The sequence below is a fragment of the Mya arenaria genome, chromosome 3 (assembly GCF_026914265.1).
Source record: "Mya arenaria isolate MELC-2E11 chromosome 3, ASM2691426v1".
Lineage (NCBI taxonomy): Eukaryota > Metazoa > Mollusca > Bivalvia > Myida > Myidae > Mya > Mya arenaria.
Window position 1 is genome coordinate 47,261,193 of NC_069124.1, and position 18,012 is coordinate 47,279,204.

At 34.7% G+C, this 18,012-nt stretch overlaps 1 protein-coding gene across 6 annotated transcripts in view; it reads left to right on the forward strand.

Annotated features, from left to right (window-relative positions):
* LOC128227061 (DNA repair protein RAD50-like) overlaps nt 1–18,012 on the forward strand; it is a 50,506-nt gene that overhangs the window by 270 nt on the left and 32,224 nt on the right. For 2 of the 6 annotated variants that reach the window (XR_008259760.1, XM_052937256.1), the window contains exons 1-15: nt 113–219; nt 1,529–1,725; nt 1,967–2,053; nt 2,405–2,506; nt 3,279–3,383; nt 3,790–3,863; nt 6,181–6,286; nt 7,457–7,525; nt 9,571–9,721; nt 12,406–12,483; nt 12,736–12,812; nt 14,217–14,318; nt 14,567–14,636; nt 15,006–15,103; nt 16,471–16,575. Coding sequence is in view for 5 of the 6 variants with exons in the window: in XM_052937256.1 (XP_052793216.1) it covers nt 1,597–1,725; nt 1,967–2,053; nt 2,405–2,506; nt 3,279–3,383; nt 3,790–3,863; nt 6,181–6,286; nt 7,457–7,525; nt 9,571–9,721; nt 12,406–12,483; nt 12,736–12,812; nt 14,217–14,318; nt 14,567–14,636; nt 15,006–15,103; nt 16,471–16,575 (1,353 nt within the window). In the remaining variant the exon portion in view is untranslated. Of the gene's footprint in view, nt 1–102; nt 243–1,528; nt 1,726–1,966; nt 2,054–2,404; nt 2,507–3,278; nt 3,384–3,789; nt 3,864–6,180; nt 6,287–6,340; nt 6,410–7,456; nt 7,526–9,570; nt 9,722–12,405; nt 12,484–12,735; nt 12,813–14,216; nt 14,319–14,566; nt 14,637–15,005; nt 15,104–16,470; nt 16,576–18,012 lie in introns of those variants that run through there. The other 4 variants (XM_052937259.1, XM_052937257.1, XM_052937258.1 and 1 more) reach the window with 4 other exon arrangements.

The window sequence follows — 18,012 nt, forward strand, 5'->3', positions numbered from 1 at the left end:
TTCCAAATTCTAATTTTATATGGCATATAAAATAAGATTTAAAAAGAAATTTCAAATAGTAAAAAATATCGTTACATTTAGATGACTTTATGATATACATTTACAAAGTTTGCGAAATTTGGAATTGTATAAGGTCGAAGTGTAATGAGTACGAAATGAAACGAGTTTCGCGGAATAAAGTTGATAACAGTATTTTATCAGATGTAAACACAGATAGATGTATGTACAATAAACATACGGTGGTATGTTAAGTTGTCCCATAGTACCATTCATTATTAAAATTTTAACTGAATTATATTTCGGATTAAAACCCAAGTATCTATATGACTATAACATGAATATTGTCACCTGTTTTCGCGACAATACATTACGCCAAATACAATAATGTTGTGTTACTGTTACATGCTGACAAATTTTTTTAGACAAGATAGGGTGCGAAAATATATAATATTGGAAAATTATTTCGTTATGTATGTCATATTGTTAACATACATTTAAATACTGATTATGTTATATGCTGACTTGTCACAATTTATAGTCATAACATCCTCACTCTAAAAAAAACTACTCAAGTGAAAGAAAGATTGTTTGGCCAAACACGGGGTTGAACCTCGTACCTTTCGACACGAAGTCAACACCACAACCATGTTGCCGTAAAAACTAGCTTAACAGCAAGGCTGTTGGAAGTGTCCTATACGGCGGACACTAGACTACACACCATAAGCACAACATTAATATTGCTTACATAGCGCAATGGGTTGAAACTGTCTTTTAAACAAGAAAACTGTGCAAATAATAGGGATGCAAACAAATATTCTATTGAACATTTGATATTTGAATGGCAAAATCAGTAATCGAATATTCGATGTTTATTATTTGATAAAAAACAACAACAACCTTTTGCTTACAACTGTGTTGATGTTTATAGCCCAAATTGCTGTAATGATATAAATGACATGTGCTAGTTATGTACTCTAAACTGTTTACCATGTTTCAATATAACGTTCATGCTTTGAAAAGTAACTGTACAGAATACGTTTTAGGACATTGTTGTACAATAGGTGAGTCAAAATTGAGGGTTATTTTCATTTTATTATTAAACCAATTCCCAAGTAGGTTTGGTTTTTCTATAATAGTTATATTTAGTAGAGATTAATCACAAAACGAGGCTGCCCGTCCTACAGAACAACCGTTGGTGCATCACATCAATTAATTTGGAATTTACGATTATGGCCTTGTTTACAAATATAAATGCTGTAGAATTGAAATAAATTTGGGTTTTTGTTTGTTCAAAATATTTTGCTTTTTGTTGGATTTATTTTCTGTAAATGGGGAATTTTATCTAGGCTAATTTTGGGAAAAATCGGCTTCTGTCACGTGTACCGGCTATGACGTTTTCTGAATATTACAATACATATTTTATTGTGAATTTCAAATTAAAATTATTGGTAATCAGGATTGTACATTGTATATATATGTGAACTGGTATCTACGTCTTTCAGTCATTAGTATTTTAAACCCTTTTTAGATCGGACATATTAAGGAGCAATCAATGTAAAAAACACATTTGGAGCAGTTTCTTTCAACACGTAAAAGATGTCGAAGATAGAGAAAATGAGCATCCAGGGGATTCGGAGCTTCGACCCGGATGAAGATAACAAACAGATCATCCAGTTTCAGACTCCCCTCACCTTAATTCTGGGACCAAATGGCACTGGAAAAACGGTAATTCACAAGTGTTTACCTACTTGTATTTAAACTTCATGTTTCTAACTTTGACGAAGTAGAATTTGGTTTTAATTAGAAAATTTAGTGAAATGAATAACATTTCAGATTCACTACTATCTGTAATTAAGAGTAATGTCACATGAACTTTTCAAAGAAATGTGCATAAAGTGAGAGAAAACTGATGAACAGAATGTAGAGTTTAGGAGTGAAATTTCTTATTGTCTAATGTGTATTTCAGACCATAATAGAATGCTTGAAGTACATAACCACAGGGTTGATGCCTCCTGGCAGCAGCAAGGGAGGAGCTTTCATACATGATCCAAAGGCATGTAATTGGGCCATTCAAATTAATGTCAAACTAAGATCTTCATAAGAACTATCTACATGTACTGATGTAATAAAAGTATTTAAAAGTATTTAAAAAAGAAGATCAAACTCATGATATTAGATAAAACAACTCTTGATAATAGTGTAAATGTTATTTGAAACAAAATCGAAATATGACTGTTCTAAATTTTGTTTTAAGCTCTGTGTCATTTACAAAAATTAAAAACATTTTTTTTATTTTTTGTTAATTATCATCCTTCAATTTTCTTACCTTATAAATTTGATGTAAAAGTGGACAAGTATAAAATAATGGAAGTTCTAAAGTTAAACAATATATTATGTATGCCAGGTTGCCGGTGAACGTGAAGTAAGGGGTCAGATCAGACTACAGTTACGCGACGTCACCCACTGCCCATTGATTGTCACCCGTTCGCTCACCGCCACACAGAAGGTATTAAACTCCTCCTATTGGACCATAGCAGCTGTAAAAACTTTTTGCATGATGTCATATAAAAAAAATGAAAACCATGTTATAATGCACCCCTACTGTTTCCTTCCTTTTTAAAACGCATCCTTCTTTTTCATTTTTTTCAGCCTCCTTTTATCGCTTTACGTAAAAGGCCTGCTACTTTTCCTACCTTTTTAAGAGGCCTCTTTTTTTCAAAGCCTCCTCTTTTTAAAAGGCTTCATTTTTTTTAAAGGCATTCTACTTTTTTACAAGGCCTCCTTTTATTTTTTTTAAGGCCTCCTACTTGTTGCTATCATTTATTAAAGCGACTCACTCACAGATTTTATGTTAGCAATATTTTTTTCAACACTTGAAATTGAGTTATTTCACTTACTTCGATGAATAAACACCACTGCAACACTGGTTTGAACAGAATTTTGTAATTCCAAGCCTAAAATACAATTTTTTTCAAAAGTATTACCTTTATTTTTGGCAAAATAGTTAATTTATTTAAAATACTAAGACAATAGAGCTCTAATGTGAACAATCCTAATAATGTTTATCATTGAATATGGAATTTTCTTCACATTTCACAAGATTTTTTTATTCCGATATCTGACCTTATAAAGTGTGAGCAAGTCTGTGTAAATCCTAATGATTGTATTTGATTATCGGCAACATTTAAGGCAAAGAATAGATTTAAAAAAAAAAATATTCCATTGTTTAATCCCTAATGTTGAAGCTCTATACCAAGCTATTGATGTATCTCCTGTAGGGTAAGAAAGTTGAGATGAAGACGCTCGAAGCGCAGGTTACGCGGATTAACGCCAACGGGGAAAAACAACAGACCAGCTCCAAGTGTATCGACCTAGACAGGGAGGTATAGTGTCTTGTTATCATGTGTCAGTCAAGATCATGAATTTACATAGTTGCCTAATAATGATTAATTCCTGTTTTCAGTAGCTACACACAATGAATCTGTATGATAATATATAAAGACTGTATCTTCAAGTTTAAAAAAATAATGAGCTTATCCGTTCTTTGATTTTTTTGTAAAAATACCAAATCTGCCTCCTAGGAAAACAGTGTAGTTTAAGTAAATATGTAACATTTGGATATTTGAGTTCTTATGGCTATGTCCTGCATTTTGCAGTGAACTTGATATCTCATGTTATGGTACTTTCAATTTCTGAAAGCTATTAACTGCATATCCCAGGTATTATAATGTACTTTTGATAGCATGGGACGGTGTTTGACATGCTGTTAACGTACATCATTTGATTCAGATGATCTCTTCATTGGGTGTGTCCAAGCCGGTCCTTGAAAATGTGATATTTTGCCACCAGGAAGAAGCTAACTGGTAAAGAACATGAGAGTATTTTCTACTCTTTTTGGGACCAAAATTCCTTTTAATATTAATATTATTTTTTTACACAATATCATTGACCTCTAAATATAGAACATAGAAAAATGTAGCAATATAGTGCCATTCATGAATATGTCAGGTTTGTTTGATAAAAGGATTTAAAACAAGTTGAACATTATTTTAATCGTTGTAGTATTTTTCCATGTTTTATTAAAACGACGCTAGTTTTCCCGTATCAAACAGCCCCGCCACCATTCCCTTAAAAGTGCAAAAAAAAAACACTTCAGGGTGTTGGCTTGCCAGAAATAGGGCAAATTGTTTATCTCAGCAGGGATGATTGCTATTCCCATATTTCTACATATATGGCAAACATGTACATTGTTTAAAAACATGACATAAAAGCTGTCAGCTTGTCCTTCTCATATCGAATACTATCGAATACACTGTGTTATATTTGATATCAGCGAATTATGTAAATAAAGAACTGTCGAAACTAAACATAAATGTTTACGCAACATTTCTATCCTTATCCAATAGATCGAAAAAGAACTCAACAACAATAGATCTTGATGTAAATAAATAAATCATGGATGTTTTTTTAAATATATTTACAATGGTCTGCTAGGTACAATCTTCGAAACTCTTCGGATATTCCACTTATACATTGCAGATCCACACTATACTATAACTCTCTTGTTCCGTCTGCCATTCGTGCTTGGAATACTCTCGATTCAAGTTTCAAATCCGCTGACTCAATACAAAGTTTTAAAAGGCTGATTAGTAATACTCCTAAGGTTCCTCATTATTTTAACACAGGACCTAGGCGTTTACAAGTCCATCACACTAGGCTTAGGCTAGGCTGTAGTCTACTTAATTATGATCTTTACCGGAAGAATATTGTTTCCTCACAAGCTTGTCTCTGTGGTGACTCTGAATCTGTCCGCCATTTTATGTTATTTTGTCCCCTTTATACCTCCTACAGAGAGGATATGTTCGAGTCAATAAATTTGCTCGTCCCTGGTACAGCTATCACGCTCGACTTATTGCTAAAGGGTAACGTTCGATTTACTGATCCCGTCAACTCGCAGCTTTTTTCTATTGTTTACTCATACATTGATTCTACCAAGAGGTTTCTTTGATTACTAACTCTCTAAACAGCTTATGTGTGCGTTGAAATTCATCTAATCTGTTTACTTTGAGACACATCATTCCCATAATCTACTGTTTCTAATGATTTTGTATTATGAGCGCTTAACTCATTTTATCTATATGTTTGACTTACTAAAATATTTACATTTTACTATAGCAATATTCATTTGTAGTACCGCTCAACTTAAAACTTGCTCTATGTTTGATTTATTACAATACTTAAATTTCATAATAGCATTATTCTTCTACATTTATTTTAGACATATTCATCTTCTTGGTAAATATAATAAATGATATTTTGTGCGACAACCTTTTTCTGATTCGTAAAGTATACATGCATACGAAAATGATCTATATAAGCTATGCTTTCGATCAAATTCTTTGTTTTTCATTGATGTATATATGTTGTCTTGTGTTATTTTCCTCAATAAATATGTTTAAACTAATGGTCTGCTTATGAGGCGCATTTCTGAGAATGTCACTTTTTTCTCATCAGTTTCTATAATTTTTGCTGATGATGTCACATGTTTTAATGTATGCTTCTTTTTCAAAGTAACACATAACATTTGAGCTACTCTTACATTAGCATTTTATGTGTGATTTTCTACTGTGACTGTTTAATTCTCTGTACATTTTTTCCCCTGCTGATTTGTAGTGGTGGCTTGCATGAGTTATTGCCCTTTGAAAACACACATGATACCAATACAGGTACAGTAACTTGGGCTGTAAAAGCCCAAATTCTTGTACATGTGCTTGCCATCGATTTCAACAAGCCCAGCTATATAACATCAAGATTTAAATACCGTAAGCTTGGTGACCATTAGACCAGTGCAGTGCTAATTTCATCTGCTGCCGGTATGAAAACAATATGGCGGATTTTGATTCCAAGTTGAATCTTTTAAACATTTGTGTTGAGATAACTTTCGACAGTTATGAAAACCCTTCATTTTAGAAATTAATAAGGAATTGGTCCATAACAAAATGTGATTTTGAAAGTAAGACTTCCCATTAACTTGTCTGTTATTTTTCACTTTTGATTCTTCTTCAATTTCCTGGCCATTGTTGTATATTGGAGTTGTGCAAGTCATCTAATTTGTTAACGGCTTTTAATAATTATTCAGTTAAAAATTGTATCAATGTTACATCGTTCATGTACATCCAGGCCCCTTGGTGAGGGGAAGCAAGTGAAGGAGAAGTTTGACGCCATCTTTGCGTCCACCCGCTATGTGAAGGCCCTCGAATCTATCAAGAAAACTAAGAAGGAACAGGTATATATATAACAATGGCACCGAATAAAAAACCAATAAATGCCAAAATAGTACTTTTCAGCAGAGACAAAAAGCTTAGAAGTGACAATCCCGAACCTGCACTTTTTTGGCGCAATGTTGAGGGTAAGTGCAAAACTGGTGGATCTCCATCAACTTTATTCTGAATTTAAACTGTCTTGCATTTAGCCTGAAAATACCAGGCTTTTATTCATCCAATGCATTTACGGCCTTTTATGGCATGGTGGTTTCTTTTGCTTTTTGATTGGCTATCAAAATGGGTGTATCTCAAAAGTTATCTTAAAAGAAGCGCAAAAATAAGCATATTCAAGAAAGTTCAAGTTTTTATGCCAAAATGTTTTTAGTTCGGTGCCATCGATACATTTGCTCCCCTGGGGGTGTGGTATTTGTAATGATACCTCATCTTTGTTTATTTAAATTAATCAATTGTTTGGAATTATTGTTTTGGCATAAGTTTTTTTCATAACGATGCTTTAAGTATTTATTTTAAACTTAAGAGTTTCATTTAGCAGTTTCTGTGCAGAACTAGCTGGAATACCACCTTGGTAGATTAAAGACCGTAAAAATTAAATGAACAACAATATTAAATATCTTTTACACCCAGTTCAACATGTTATTATTTTATCTCAAAAGTACATATGTTATGATTGACCAGTGCAATATTAGCAGGTCGGGTAAATATACTCTTTTTGTTATGTATGACCTCCTGCTTGGAAACATCAGATAACTGATATAATGGTAATAGCACCTCTCCTATGTGCCTAATTTCCCTGTTAATTGGGGATGCTACAAGCCTGAAGGTTTTTATGTACAAATTGAACATTCACTCCACACATGTTCCAAGTTATTGACTTGTTATCACATTGAAGTTGTAAATAACAGGAATTATTTACAAATGAGACGGGTCTTTAAGGACGCAAAAGCAGGCATATTAATATGATTGCTTTAAGCTCCAAAAGAAAAATTAAATAAAAAAAAAGAAAACTGGTTGTCCTGTTAGAAAAGCTGTTTAATGTTGTAATAACTTGTTTTTCAATTATCGTTGTAAAGAGATAAGTTGAAATAATTCAAAAAGTTTAATTTGAGACACAAATTTAAGGTTGAAACTCTAAAAAAGCACCCCTTAACATTTTGTTTTGTCATTATTTACAGGATGAGAAATTAAAGCTGTATAAGAATGATATACAGTACCTCAAACAGAACAAGGAAAAGGCCCATCAGGTATGCTGGGGTAGCTATTTGTCTTATTTTTATGGTATAGAGTTTAAGTCAGGTTTTAAAAAAGGACAGGGTGCTTTTGGGTGAAAAAGGCACATTGTTTCGGGCCCTCGAGAAAAAAAATATTATGACAAAAAAAATGTTATGACAAAAAAAATGTTATGAATGCGTTAAACTGAAGTATTAAATAAGTAGGATTAGCCTTTAAACGCCAAATGTATTAATTCATAAAGTGTGTATATTTTATATTCATTAAAAAAGCTTTTAAACAAAAACATAATAAAAAAAATGTCATTCTCAACAGCATTCAGTTCTAAGCAGGCAGAACGTTGGTCATGCTCATTACTGTCAGTGCAAAAGGCTGCCACCAAAAGAGGACAGAAAGAAGCACACTTTTAAAACTTGTTGGCTAAAATCCTATACAGCTAAAATCCTAAACCAAGATAAACAAGCAATATTTGCCCTATTGAAGGTGCACAATTTAGATTGATGCAAAAATATATTTTTCAATTTTAATGATTTTTTATGTTTGACTCATTTGACCTTATTGATATAAGGTCAATTGTGATGGAATCTGGTACTGTAGGGTCTTAGCCAGGATTTAAAAAGGTCAGGGTGCTGCAGAAAAGGGGCAGGATGCTTAGGGTAAAGAGGGAACATTGAATTGGGCTATGAAGAACTTGAAAATCATCAATTTGGCAAAAAAAATTGAAATTGTGTTTATTTGAAGTACCGGTAATATTAGGTTTTAACTGCCAGATATGTTAAGTTTATATGTATTCATAATCTAATTGTAAGTTTTAAACAAAACAAGAGAAATATTTGACAGTCTTGAGCATTTAATTCTATGAAGGCAGAAGGGTGCCCATGCTGGTCTCCTTGAGGGCAGGAGGGTATTACAGAAAAAGGACAGTTTGCAGCGCCCTTCCATAACTCTGAAACCCTTAAACCACTGGTAGCTTGTAGAATCATGCTAAAGCCTGTACCCTGGGCAGACCTTTGGCGATGACAGAGAGGTAGATTTAGGTCTCCAAAGCAGTAGTTTGGGTTCGAAAGCTGTAGAATTTCTAATTCCTTTAATTTTCAGTCAAAAACAATGTTGGAAACAATGTAAACAAAAACTTGATATTTGTTACTATTTTTAGATTTTCAGAAAATGCGCACATAATACGTTGATCATGGTTAAGAGACTTGTCAAATGTTAGTGTTTTTGATTGAGAAACAAAAGGAATATTACCTCTGACTTGTAAAAACAAGTTTATATTCAGAAGAGCTGCAAAAAAATCAGATAAGACTGCCAAAACAGGTCGGAGTGTAAGTGCAGACAACTGCAGAATTGTGTATGTCAATTGTTCCGCCAAAATGTCGTAAAATTTAAGACACTGTAGATAATTAATAACACATTAGAAATTTTGTTTTCTTTAATGTTTTGACAGTTTTATAATGTCTTTTATATTTACAAAAATGCTGATTAGTATGATGCCAATTAACAAAGAATGTTGATTAGTGGTCTTTTGTACCATACTGGTAACTAAATATAGCAACTATCTCAGCCGAAGTGTGAATTGAAGTTGTTTATTGCACCATGTCCTTTAAAGCAACAGATTAATTGGGTATTTTAGCATAGTTGATCGAATTTTTAGGTTTTAAAAGGAAATTTAAGGCCAATTTGATATGATTTTGAGTTTTTTTAAAAGAGCTTTCAATAGCGGTACATTTCGAAGGGAAAGCAGTATGGCGGTAGAGGGGTCTCAAAAGCGGTATATTTTACCTACCGCCGGTAGAGTTCACATGTATGCTTGGGTAGAAACCACTACCTATGTCCTTTTAGAGAGGCCATCAGAAAGTGCCTTTGGTGGGGAACGAACCAATCACCTCTTTGATGTGAAGTAGACAGTAAGAATGGAAATTTTGACTATCATTAGAGAAAAAAAGAAGTTTTGATTGATAACAAAAGTTCTAAGTCAGCATTCAGTTACTTCCTTCTTATTTCTATATGTAGAAGTTGATTTTATTTAATTTAAAAATTGGTTTTGATGCTGTTGTAGTTGGAGGCGGACCTGTCAGAGCAGGAGGGTAAGTTGGCAGCCTCGCATGAGTCAGTGGATCGCGTCAAGAACCAGCTTGCGCCTATTGAAGAGAAGATGAAGAAGATTGACAACCAGTCTGCTGAGATCTTCAACATACAGAACAACGTCAGTAAGTCAATTGATTAGGGTTGTCCGTTAAGCGCAGTGGTTGAGGCACTTACTGGGTTGTCTGGTTAGGGCAGTGGTTAGAGCACCGGCTTTCTCACCAATGCGACCGTGGTTTCATTCCTGTCCTGGGGGATCGTGAGATTGGTTAGTGGTCACCAAGGGGGACCAGTGGGTTTTCTCCAGGTACTCCAGTTACCTCCACAAAACAAGATCACACTCTTGTGTTCCATTGGCCAATGAGCGTGACTTAGTATAAAATATTATTACTTTCTTCACAATCATTGTAAAAAATATAATGTTTAAACTTTTAAGTCCAATAATGTTGGGTCATTAAAATGAAATGGCATGGCACCAACTCACAATGAAATAATCTGGCATTTTAATAATTGCAACATCTGACATTTGAAAATAAAATATCAGTGTGCAACGCTAGCCCGATCGCCCAGAGCGACCAAAAATTGACCCGGGCTACGAAAAAAGCCTTTAAGATAGCCCGACTGCCCCACCTCCTTTTTACCACCACAAGCCCCCCTGGCAACACAGGACCACACTGGCTCGGGCTTCCAAATCTCAGTCTGTAGCCCCATTGGCTACCAGGTATAAAAGGTTAATTTCGCACACTGAAATAATGATATATAAAAAGTTTCGGCCAGTGTACAAAGCAAGGCTTACATTTTATTTCATTAAAGTGGAAAGTGAGCCAAGAAGCCCAGTAATGATAAAGAACAGGAGATAATGAGATGTAAATATCTCACTTATGGCATAGATGATGAGAAGTAGATATCTCACTTTTGGGGAGAGATGATTAGAAGTAGATATCTCACTTTTGGGGAGAGATGATGAGGAGTAAATATCTCACTTTTAGTTACAAATATATAAAGATGTTAATACCGAGAAATATATAAAGATGTTAATACCAGTATCTCACTTGTGGCAAGACATAAAGAGAAGTCAATATCTCACTGGTGCCTAGAGATGATGAGAAGTCAGTATCTCAATAGTGGCTTGAAATAACAAGGAAGTGAATATCTCAATTTCGGCTAGAAATAACAAGAAGTGAATATCTCAATTTCGGCTAGAAATAACAAGAAGTGAATATCTCAATTTCGGCTAGAAATAACAAGAAGTGAATATCTCAATTTCGGCTAGAAATAACAAGGAAGTGAATATCTCAATTTCGGCTAGAAATAACAAGAAGTGAATATCTCAATTTCGGCTAGAAATAACAAGGAAGTGAATATCTCAATTTCGGCTAGAAATAACAAGAAGTGAATATCTCACTTGTAGCTAGAAACTATGAGAAGTCAATATCTCACTTGTAGCTAGAAACTATGAGAAGTCAATATCTCACTTGTAGCTAGAAACTATGATAAGTCAATATCTCACTTGTAGCTAGAAACTATGATAAGTCAATATCTCACTTGTAGCTAGAAACTATGAGAAGACAATACCTCACTTGTAGCTAGAAACTATGATAAGTCAATATCTCACTTGTAGCTAGAAACTATGAGAAGACAATATCTCACTTGTAGCTAGAAACTATGATAAGTCAATATCTCACTTGTAGCTAGAAACTATGATAAGTCAATATCTCACTTGTAGCTAGAAACTATGAGAAGTCAATATCTCACTTGTAGCTAGAAACTATGATAAGTCAATATCTCACTTGTAGCTAGAAACTATGAGAAGACAATATCTCACTTGTAGCTAGAAACTATGATAAGTCAATATCTCACTTGTAGCTAGAAACTATGAGAAGTCAATATCTCACTTGTAGCTAGAAACTATGAGAAGTCAATATCTCACTTGTAGCTAGAAACTATGAGAAGTCAATATCTCACTTGTAGCTAGAAACTATGAGAAGTCAATATCTCACTTGTAGCTAGAAACTATGATAAGTCAATATCTCACTTGTAGCTAGAAACTATGAGAAGTCAATATCTCACTTGTAGCTAGAAACTATGATAAGTCAATATCTCACTTGTAGCTAGAAACTATGATAAGTCAATATCTCACTTGTAGCTAGAAACTATGAGAAGTCAATATCTCACTTGTAGCTAGAAACTATGAGAAGACAATACCTCACTTGTAGCTAGAAACTATGATAAGTCAATATCTCACTTGTAGCTAGAAACTATGAGAAGTCAATATCTCACTTGTAGCTAGAAACTATGATAAGTCAATATCTCACTTGTAGCTAGAAACTATGATAAGTCAATATCTCACTTGTAGCTAGAAACTATGATAAGTCAATATCTCACTTGTAGCTAGAAACTATGAGAAGTCAATATCTCACTTGTAGCTAGAAACTATGAGAAGTCAATATCTCACTTGTAGCTAGAAACTATGAGAAGTCAATATCTCACTTGTAGCTAGAAACTATGAGAAGTCAATATCTCACTTGTAGCTAGAAACTATGAGAAGTCAATATCTCACTTGTAGCTAGAAACTATGAGAAGTCAATATCTCACTTGTAGCTAGAAACTATGAGAAGTCAATATCTCACTTGTAGCTAGAAACTATGAGAAGTCAATATCTCACTTGTAGCTAGAAACTATGAGAAGTCAATATCACACCTATTGCTGAGCCTTTCAGCAATCCTCTACCCCTGCAGGGAAACTTAAAATAATCCATCTGTTCGGCCTTCTTTATAACTTAATAATTCTGACTATTCCTCGTTTCCAGCCAAGTGGACGAGTGAGAGGAAGCAGATTGAGAAGTATGCTGCAGAACTGCAGGACCAGATAGAAAATGAGTTCCAGGGTGAGATTAAAGGCTTTGATAGTTTCATAGAAAATGTAGAATTTTGTGAGATTAAACAGTTTGCATGAATATGTATGTTCTTACGTGTAATATACGGGTATGTCATATGCAGCTAAAATGTTTTGAGAAAAATATACAGAACACCATGTGAAAACTGGCATAAAGGTTACCTTGTTTCAATTAACTATGGGTACTTAACAATAGCATTTTGATGATGCATTATGATAATGAACATCTCTTTTTTATGTGCAGGGTCAGACAGTGAGCTGAAACGTGTGCTGACAGAGTTCGAGGACAAACTAGAGGACCGGCAGAGAACCCTGCAGGAGGTGGGTGTAGTTTGGAGGTTGGCGGGTAGCTGGGAGGGGCTGAGGGTTGGGAGGGTTTAGGGGTCAGGTCTGACTGAGTTGAAATGAGTGTTAACAGAGTTCCAGGTCAAACAAGAGGACAGGCAGAGAACCTTGCAGGAGGGTAGCTGGGATGGGCAAAGGGAGGGGGATTGGTTCAGGTTAGACTGAGGTGAACTAAGTGTTGACAGAGTTCCTGGACAAACTACACATCTGGCAGAGAACCCTGCAAGTGGTGATTGTAGTCTGGAGGCTTGGAGGTTATCTTGGGAGGGGGATGGAGTCAGGTTGGACTGAACTGAGTGTTGACAAGAGTTCACTGACAAATTAGAGGACCGGCAGAGAACCCTGCATGAGATGGGTGTAGTTTTGGGGCTAGGTGGTCGAAGGGTAGCTGGTAGGGAATGGGGGAGGGTTTAGGGTCAGGTCTGACTGAGATGAATTGAGTGCTGACTGAGTTCAAAAAGAAACTACAGAAAGTACAGAAAAGTTACAATTAATTAACAAATAGTACCGTAATTCACCTAAGAGTTCGGACACCTTAAATTAATTATTTTTTTCGCTGTCCGAAAACATAGAAAATTACCATTTTTACATTTTATTTACATGTTTGTTTAACCTGCCTTTTTTCTTCATGTTTGCATTTTACCACTTATTAATTTATCCGTAGTAATCAATGGTCATAAACCTATTTATTACGCCTATAAGTGTAAATCCTTCATCAAGTCAATTAAAACACCATTTTATACATGCATTGAACTGAATAAACACATTCTATCGGCTTCAGATCAAAGAGTCACACTGTGTGACGTCACATAACTAACAGTTATACCCACGAGGATCTCGTGGATAGCATGGACATTGCTATGCAGGATTAATGTATAACTGTACAATTATTGATTCTTACAGTCTATAAGTGTGGTACAAGTTTAAAAGTTTATTGGCAGATCGTTTTACAAACATGTCATGTCTATGTTTTCTTAATTGCCCTTGTTGTTTCTTTAATCCTCTAATAAATATACCACACAGGCAATAAATCGTTTAGGATGGGTAGTAACTAATTAATTTGTCACAGTGGTGTATACGGTTAGGTAATCTAGCCTGCATTGTAAAGATAAAAATCAATAATCTTCGTCTGTGAAACTTGGTAACTGTGAAAGTTATGATTGATGTCCTTTGGGTGTCCGAAAATTAGGTACGCAAAATAAATTATTTTGGAAAATAATTATGGGTGTCCGAATATTTAGAGTGTCCGAACTCTTAGGTGAATTACGGTATATTGAATAAGATAAGATCATTGCAATTTTAAGACATCAGTTACAACATCTACGCCTACATTTAATAAATTGAGGCATTATTGATCAATTTATGTTCATGTAATTTCAGTATGAGGGTCGTCAAGGAGAATTGAGTCGGAAAGTTGAGAAACTGGACCGGGAAAAGTCGGCCATCTTGGTAGAGCTAGGTAGATTGGAGCAGGAAGCAGAGGTAAATGTGGAGGAATATAGGTTAACATTACTTTGAATTTAAACTAGTTTGTTTTGCAAAGTTCTATATACCCGCAGTAGTTCTGAAAATGTTTTGTAGGTAAAATCAATGTAAACTACAGTAAATTAATTTGTAGGCTTTGTAAAACATTTTATTAATGTTTAATTGATTAAAATTCAGAACATTGTTGATTAACAAAACATGAATAACCAAATATGGTCCTATTATATTGACATCTTCGTTTCCAGAGGCAAGACAAAAATGTTGAAAAGAGAGATGACCTGATAAAAGAGTATGCCCAAGAGTATGGATTTCAAGGTAAATACAGTTGGTCTATAAGCATTCCTGTTTGTTAGAGGAAAGCATGGAGGCAACATTTAACACTTCTGTTGTGTTCGGGGAGGAGCTTTTTTCTTTCCAGCACCAACTTCAATATAATAGAAATTACATGTAGAAATCTGCTGTTTTTTTCTCTCAACAATTTTGGAATGGAGCTGAAACATTTCTGATTGGGAAAAATGCATAATTTTAACTAACATTGGAAATGCTTTAAAAATTAAACTGAAGAGATTAAAGTATGCGATTAATTTTCTTTTTTAAGAATACACTCAGCTCTGCTATACAAAAACAGTTTGGAGGTCTATTTTCATCTAAAATAATATAATTGTATAATCCTCCCATTGCCAGGCCTACATGGCGGTATCACGGATGAGAAGTACAAGCAGTTCTTGAAGAATATGAAGGAAAAGCTGGACACCATGATAAGCACAACCAGGGAAACTAAGGTGGCTAGCCTGGAATGAAAATTTCATACACGAAACTATCTAAACAGATACTGGTTGACGGTACATTTCCGAACAGGTCACAAATCCCGAACACTGGCTTAAACACGTGTTTGTTTACCGTGATCGATTATTTGATGATCTAGAACAATACAAAGGCTTGCCTTCGTAACATTTGCGAAGTTTCATCTTGTTTTGTTAAGTATTTTTCTAAAAAATGCCATTCAATGTTTATAGGCTTAAAGATAAAAATGTAGTACATGGGGGAATGACGTCAGAGGGCGCACGCACATCTTTAGGTTTTTTTATGTTGACCTACATTCAAGATATTTATAAATAGAAATCACGCTTTACATTTGAATTGCATGTTTTGAAAATCATCGGAAACATTAAATAACTTTACAGCTAAGTGTTTATTTAATATAGCATACTTATAAATTATAATTGTATGACCATGTATTTCGCTTTGCAAGTGTTCAGTATTTGTGCCCTCCATAGCATATATTTTAGGGTGATTTACTGTGCATAAAATGAACGATTTTTCACATAAAATTGATGAGATGGTGAACCTGTACTTTAACAGATGTTGTCACATTAACCAAAGATTTTTCATACACAATTTTAACTAACTGCAAGAAAAACTCTCCAAGATAATTGTGAAAAACCTCAGAAAGTGTTCGGATTTGTGACCTTAGCCAGTATGTCTTTTCCTATGATGCACGATGATAATACAGTCCAACTGTATTTGGTCATTGCCCATCGAGTTCTTGTAATGAAATGTCCATGTTAAATATTTGAAGACAACCAGACCACACTTTCACATAACATTGTGTCACTGAAAGAAATGTTTTATAACTTAATTGTTTCAGGTTCTTTGTAAATAAGTAAGTTTTGAAACCTAATATCCTCAGGCCTAAAAACAAAAATTGGTTTAGGTTACCTGACCCTAATTACGAAATAGGCGCCGACCCTACCGTTTTAGTAGTCAGTTGTTAAAAAAATCACTAAAAAATGAAAAAAAGAAGATTTTTTTTTAAGAGTGTGTTTTAAAATGTTGTTAACCTACCGCTTTATACAGAAAATTGCTTTAACACCATTCTCCAATGATGACACGAACGTTCTTATATAAAGTATAATAAAAAAAAAGCCTACCTGTTTTTGAAAAGAATGTTGCCCTAACCAAGATAACAAAAAATGGCCTTATAATCCATAGCATAAATGTAATCATTTAATTGGTAAGTGGAATATATCCACGCTCTACTGTTCATAAATCGGTACCTTAGTGCAATAACTCAATAACTTCATATAGAAATAGAAGCAGATATTGAGTTCTTAGACTAATGTGATTAAATGTTCTTCTCTCACTCTAGGAAGACTATGATGGGCGGGAGCAGGATCTTCAGTTGAAGATAGATGAGCTGAGGTCGGAGAAATCAAAACTAGAGCAGAACATCCATATCAAGAAGGACATGCTGGTAGGCTGTGGTTTACATGGTAATGTTTCATGGCTGGTTACATAGATTATGCTTCGGGGATTCAAGAATTCTAGGAGCTATTTTGTGCTGCACAGTTGTAAGTCTCTTTTGGTGAGGTTGCTATAAATTAATTGCTAGATTTTAATCCCTGCCTGCCCCCTCTTTTTCCGCTGCCCCTTAAATTTTATTGACTCAAGTAAAAATGTTGAACTAGGGTCTGTATTGTGTATCTGTCCAGTACTGTCCGGGAATGCCGTTTATTCATACCAGTCAGAGTTGATGTAAACATTCACATGTAAAAAAAGAGAATTGTTATGGTTGTGTTCTAAGTGTGCCTTGAAACACATGTATATGGACCCTTATAAATGCAAAAAGAAAAAGCATGAACACATATTCAACAGTAAAACAGTCATCTTAAAAAGAAAAATTGGCTCAGAGAGTTGCTCTTAGGATGCTTGATGAAACAACCCCCATTTACTTTTCTTCATGTGTCTGTTATGAGAAAAAAAATCGCACAAAGGACTGTAAAGAGAATGAAATTTCCTGAGATTAAAGAAAGATGCAGAGAATTATTTGATTTCAAAGAAATAATAGAAAAAAAGGTTTCAACAAGGACTAACAAGGCCAAATATGGGGCATTTGTCACAGGACTATACCATCTCTTGTGTATTTAGGCTTGATTCTGACGAAAGCTGATAGCTTATAAAAACACTCTTGAGTCTGTTTCATTGGCAGAAACCAGTACTGTGTCCTTTTAGACAATCCATGAGAAAGTGCCCCCTGATGGGGATGGAACCCATATCCTTTTGGGTGAGAGGTGGACACCTTTAGCACAAGGCCACTCTCATCCTGATGGGGATATAACACATAACCTTTTAGTTGAGAGGCAGACACCTATATGACTTGCGACTCTCACCCTGGTGGGGATGGAACCCATAACCACGTGGGTGAGAGGTGGACACCTATACCACTAGACCACCCCTTATTTAGACTTGTTAAACAAGGTCCATTTAGAGGATATGTTTAGAAGACATCAAAAATTGGAAGTAACAAAAAAAGTTTTTTGTTTTTTTTCATGGACCCTGTATAATGTGCAAAAAGGTATGTGATGCCAAAAACAATGCAGTTTGGCATGGCATGTGACAGTATAAAACATACTTATACCGTAGTGTTTGAAGTGAAAATGATCTAAAAACGTGTGTGTAAAAATGATCTCAAACTCATGTGTAATCAAATGCTATGTTTCTTAAAATGAACAGTAATTTTGTCTCGCCATGTGGGACTATTCAAGCTACTCCTACATAAGTGTTTGATTACCAGTAGTAGTAGTAGTAAAAATATCTCACCTTTGTCAATGCAATTAGCTACGTTTGAACCAATGCGCTATTTTAGTCTCGTGCTGATGATGATTACGCCACGTGCATTTACAAGTACAGT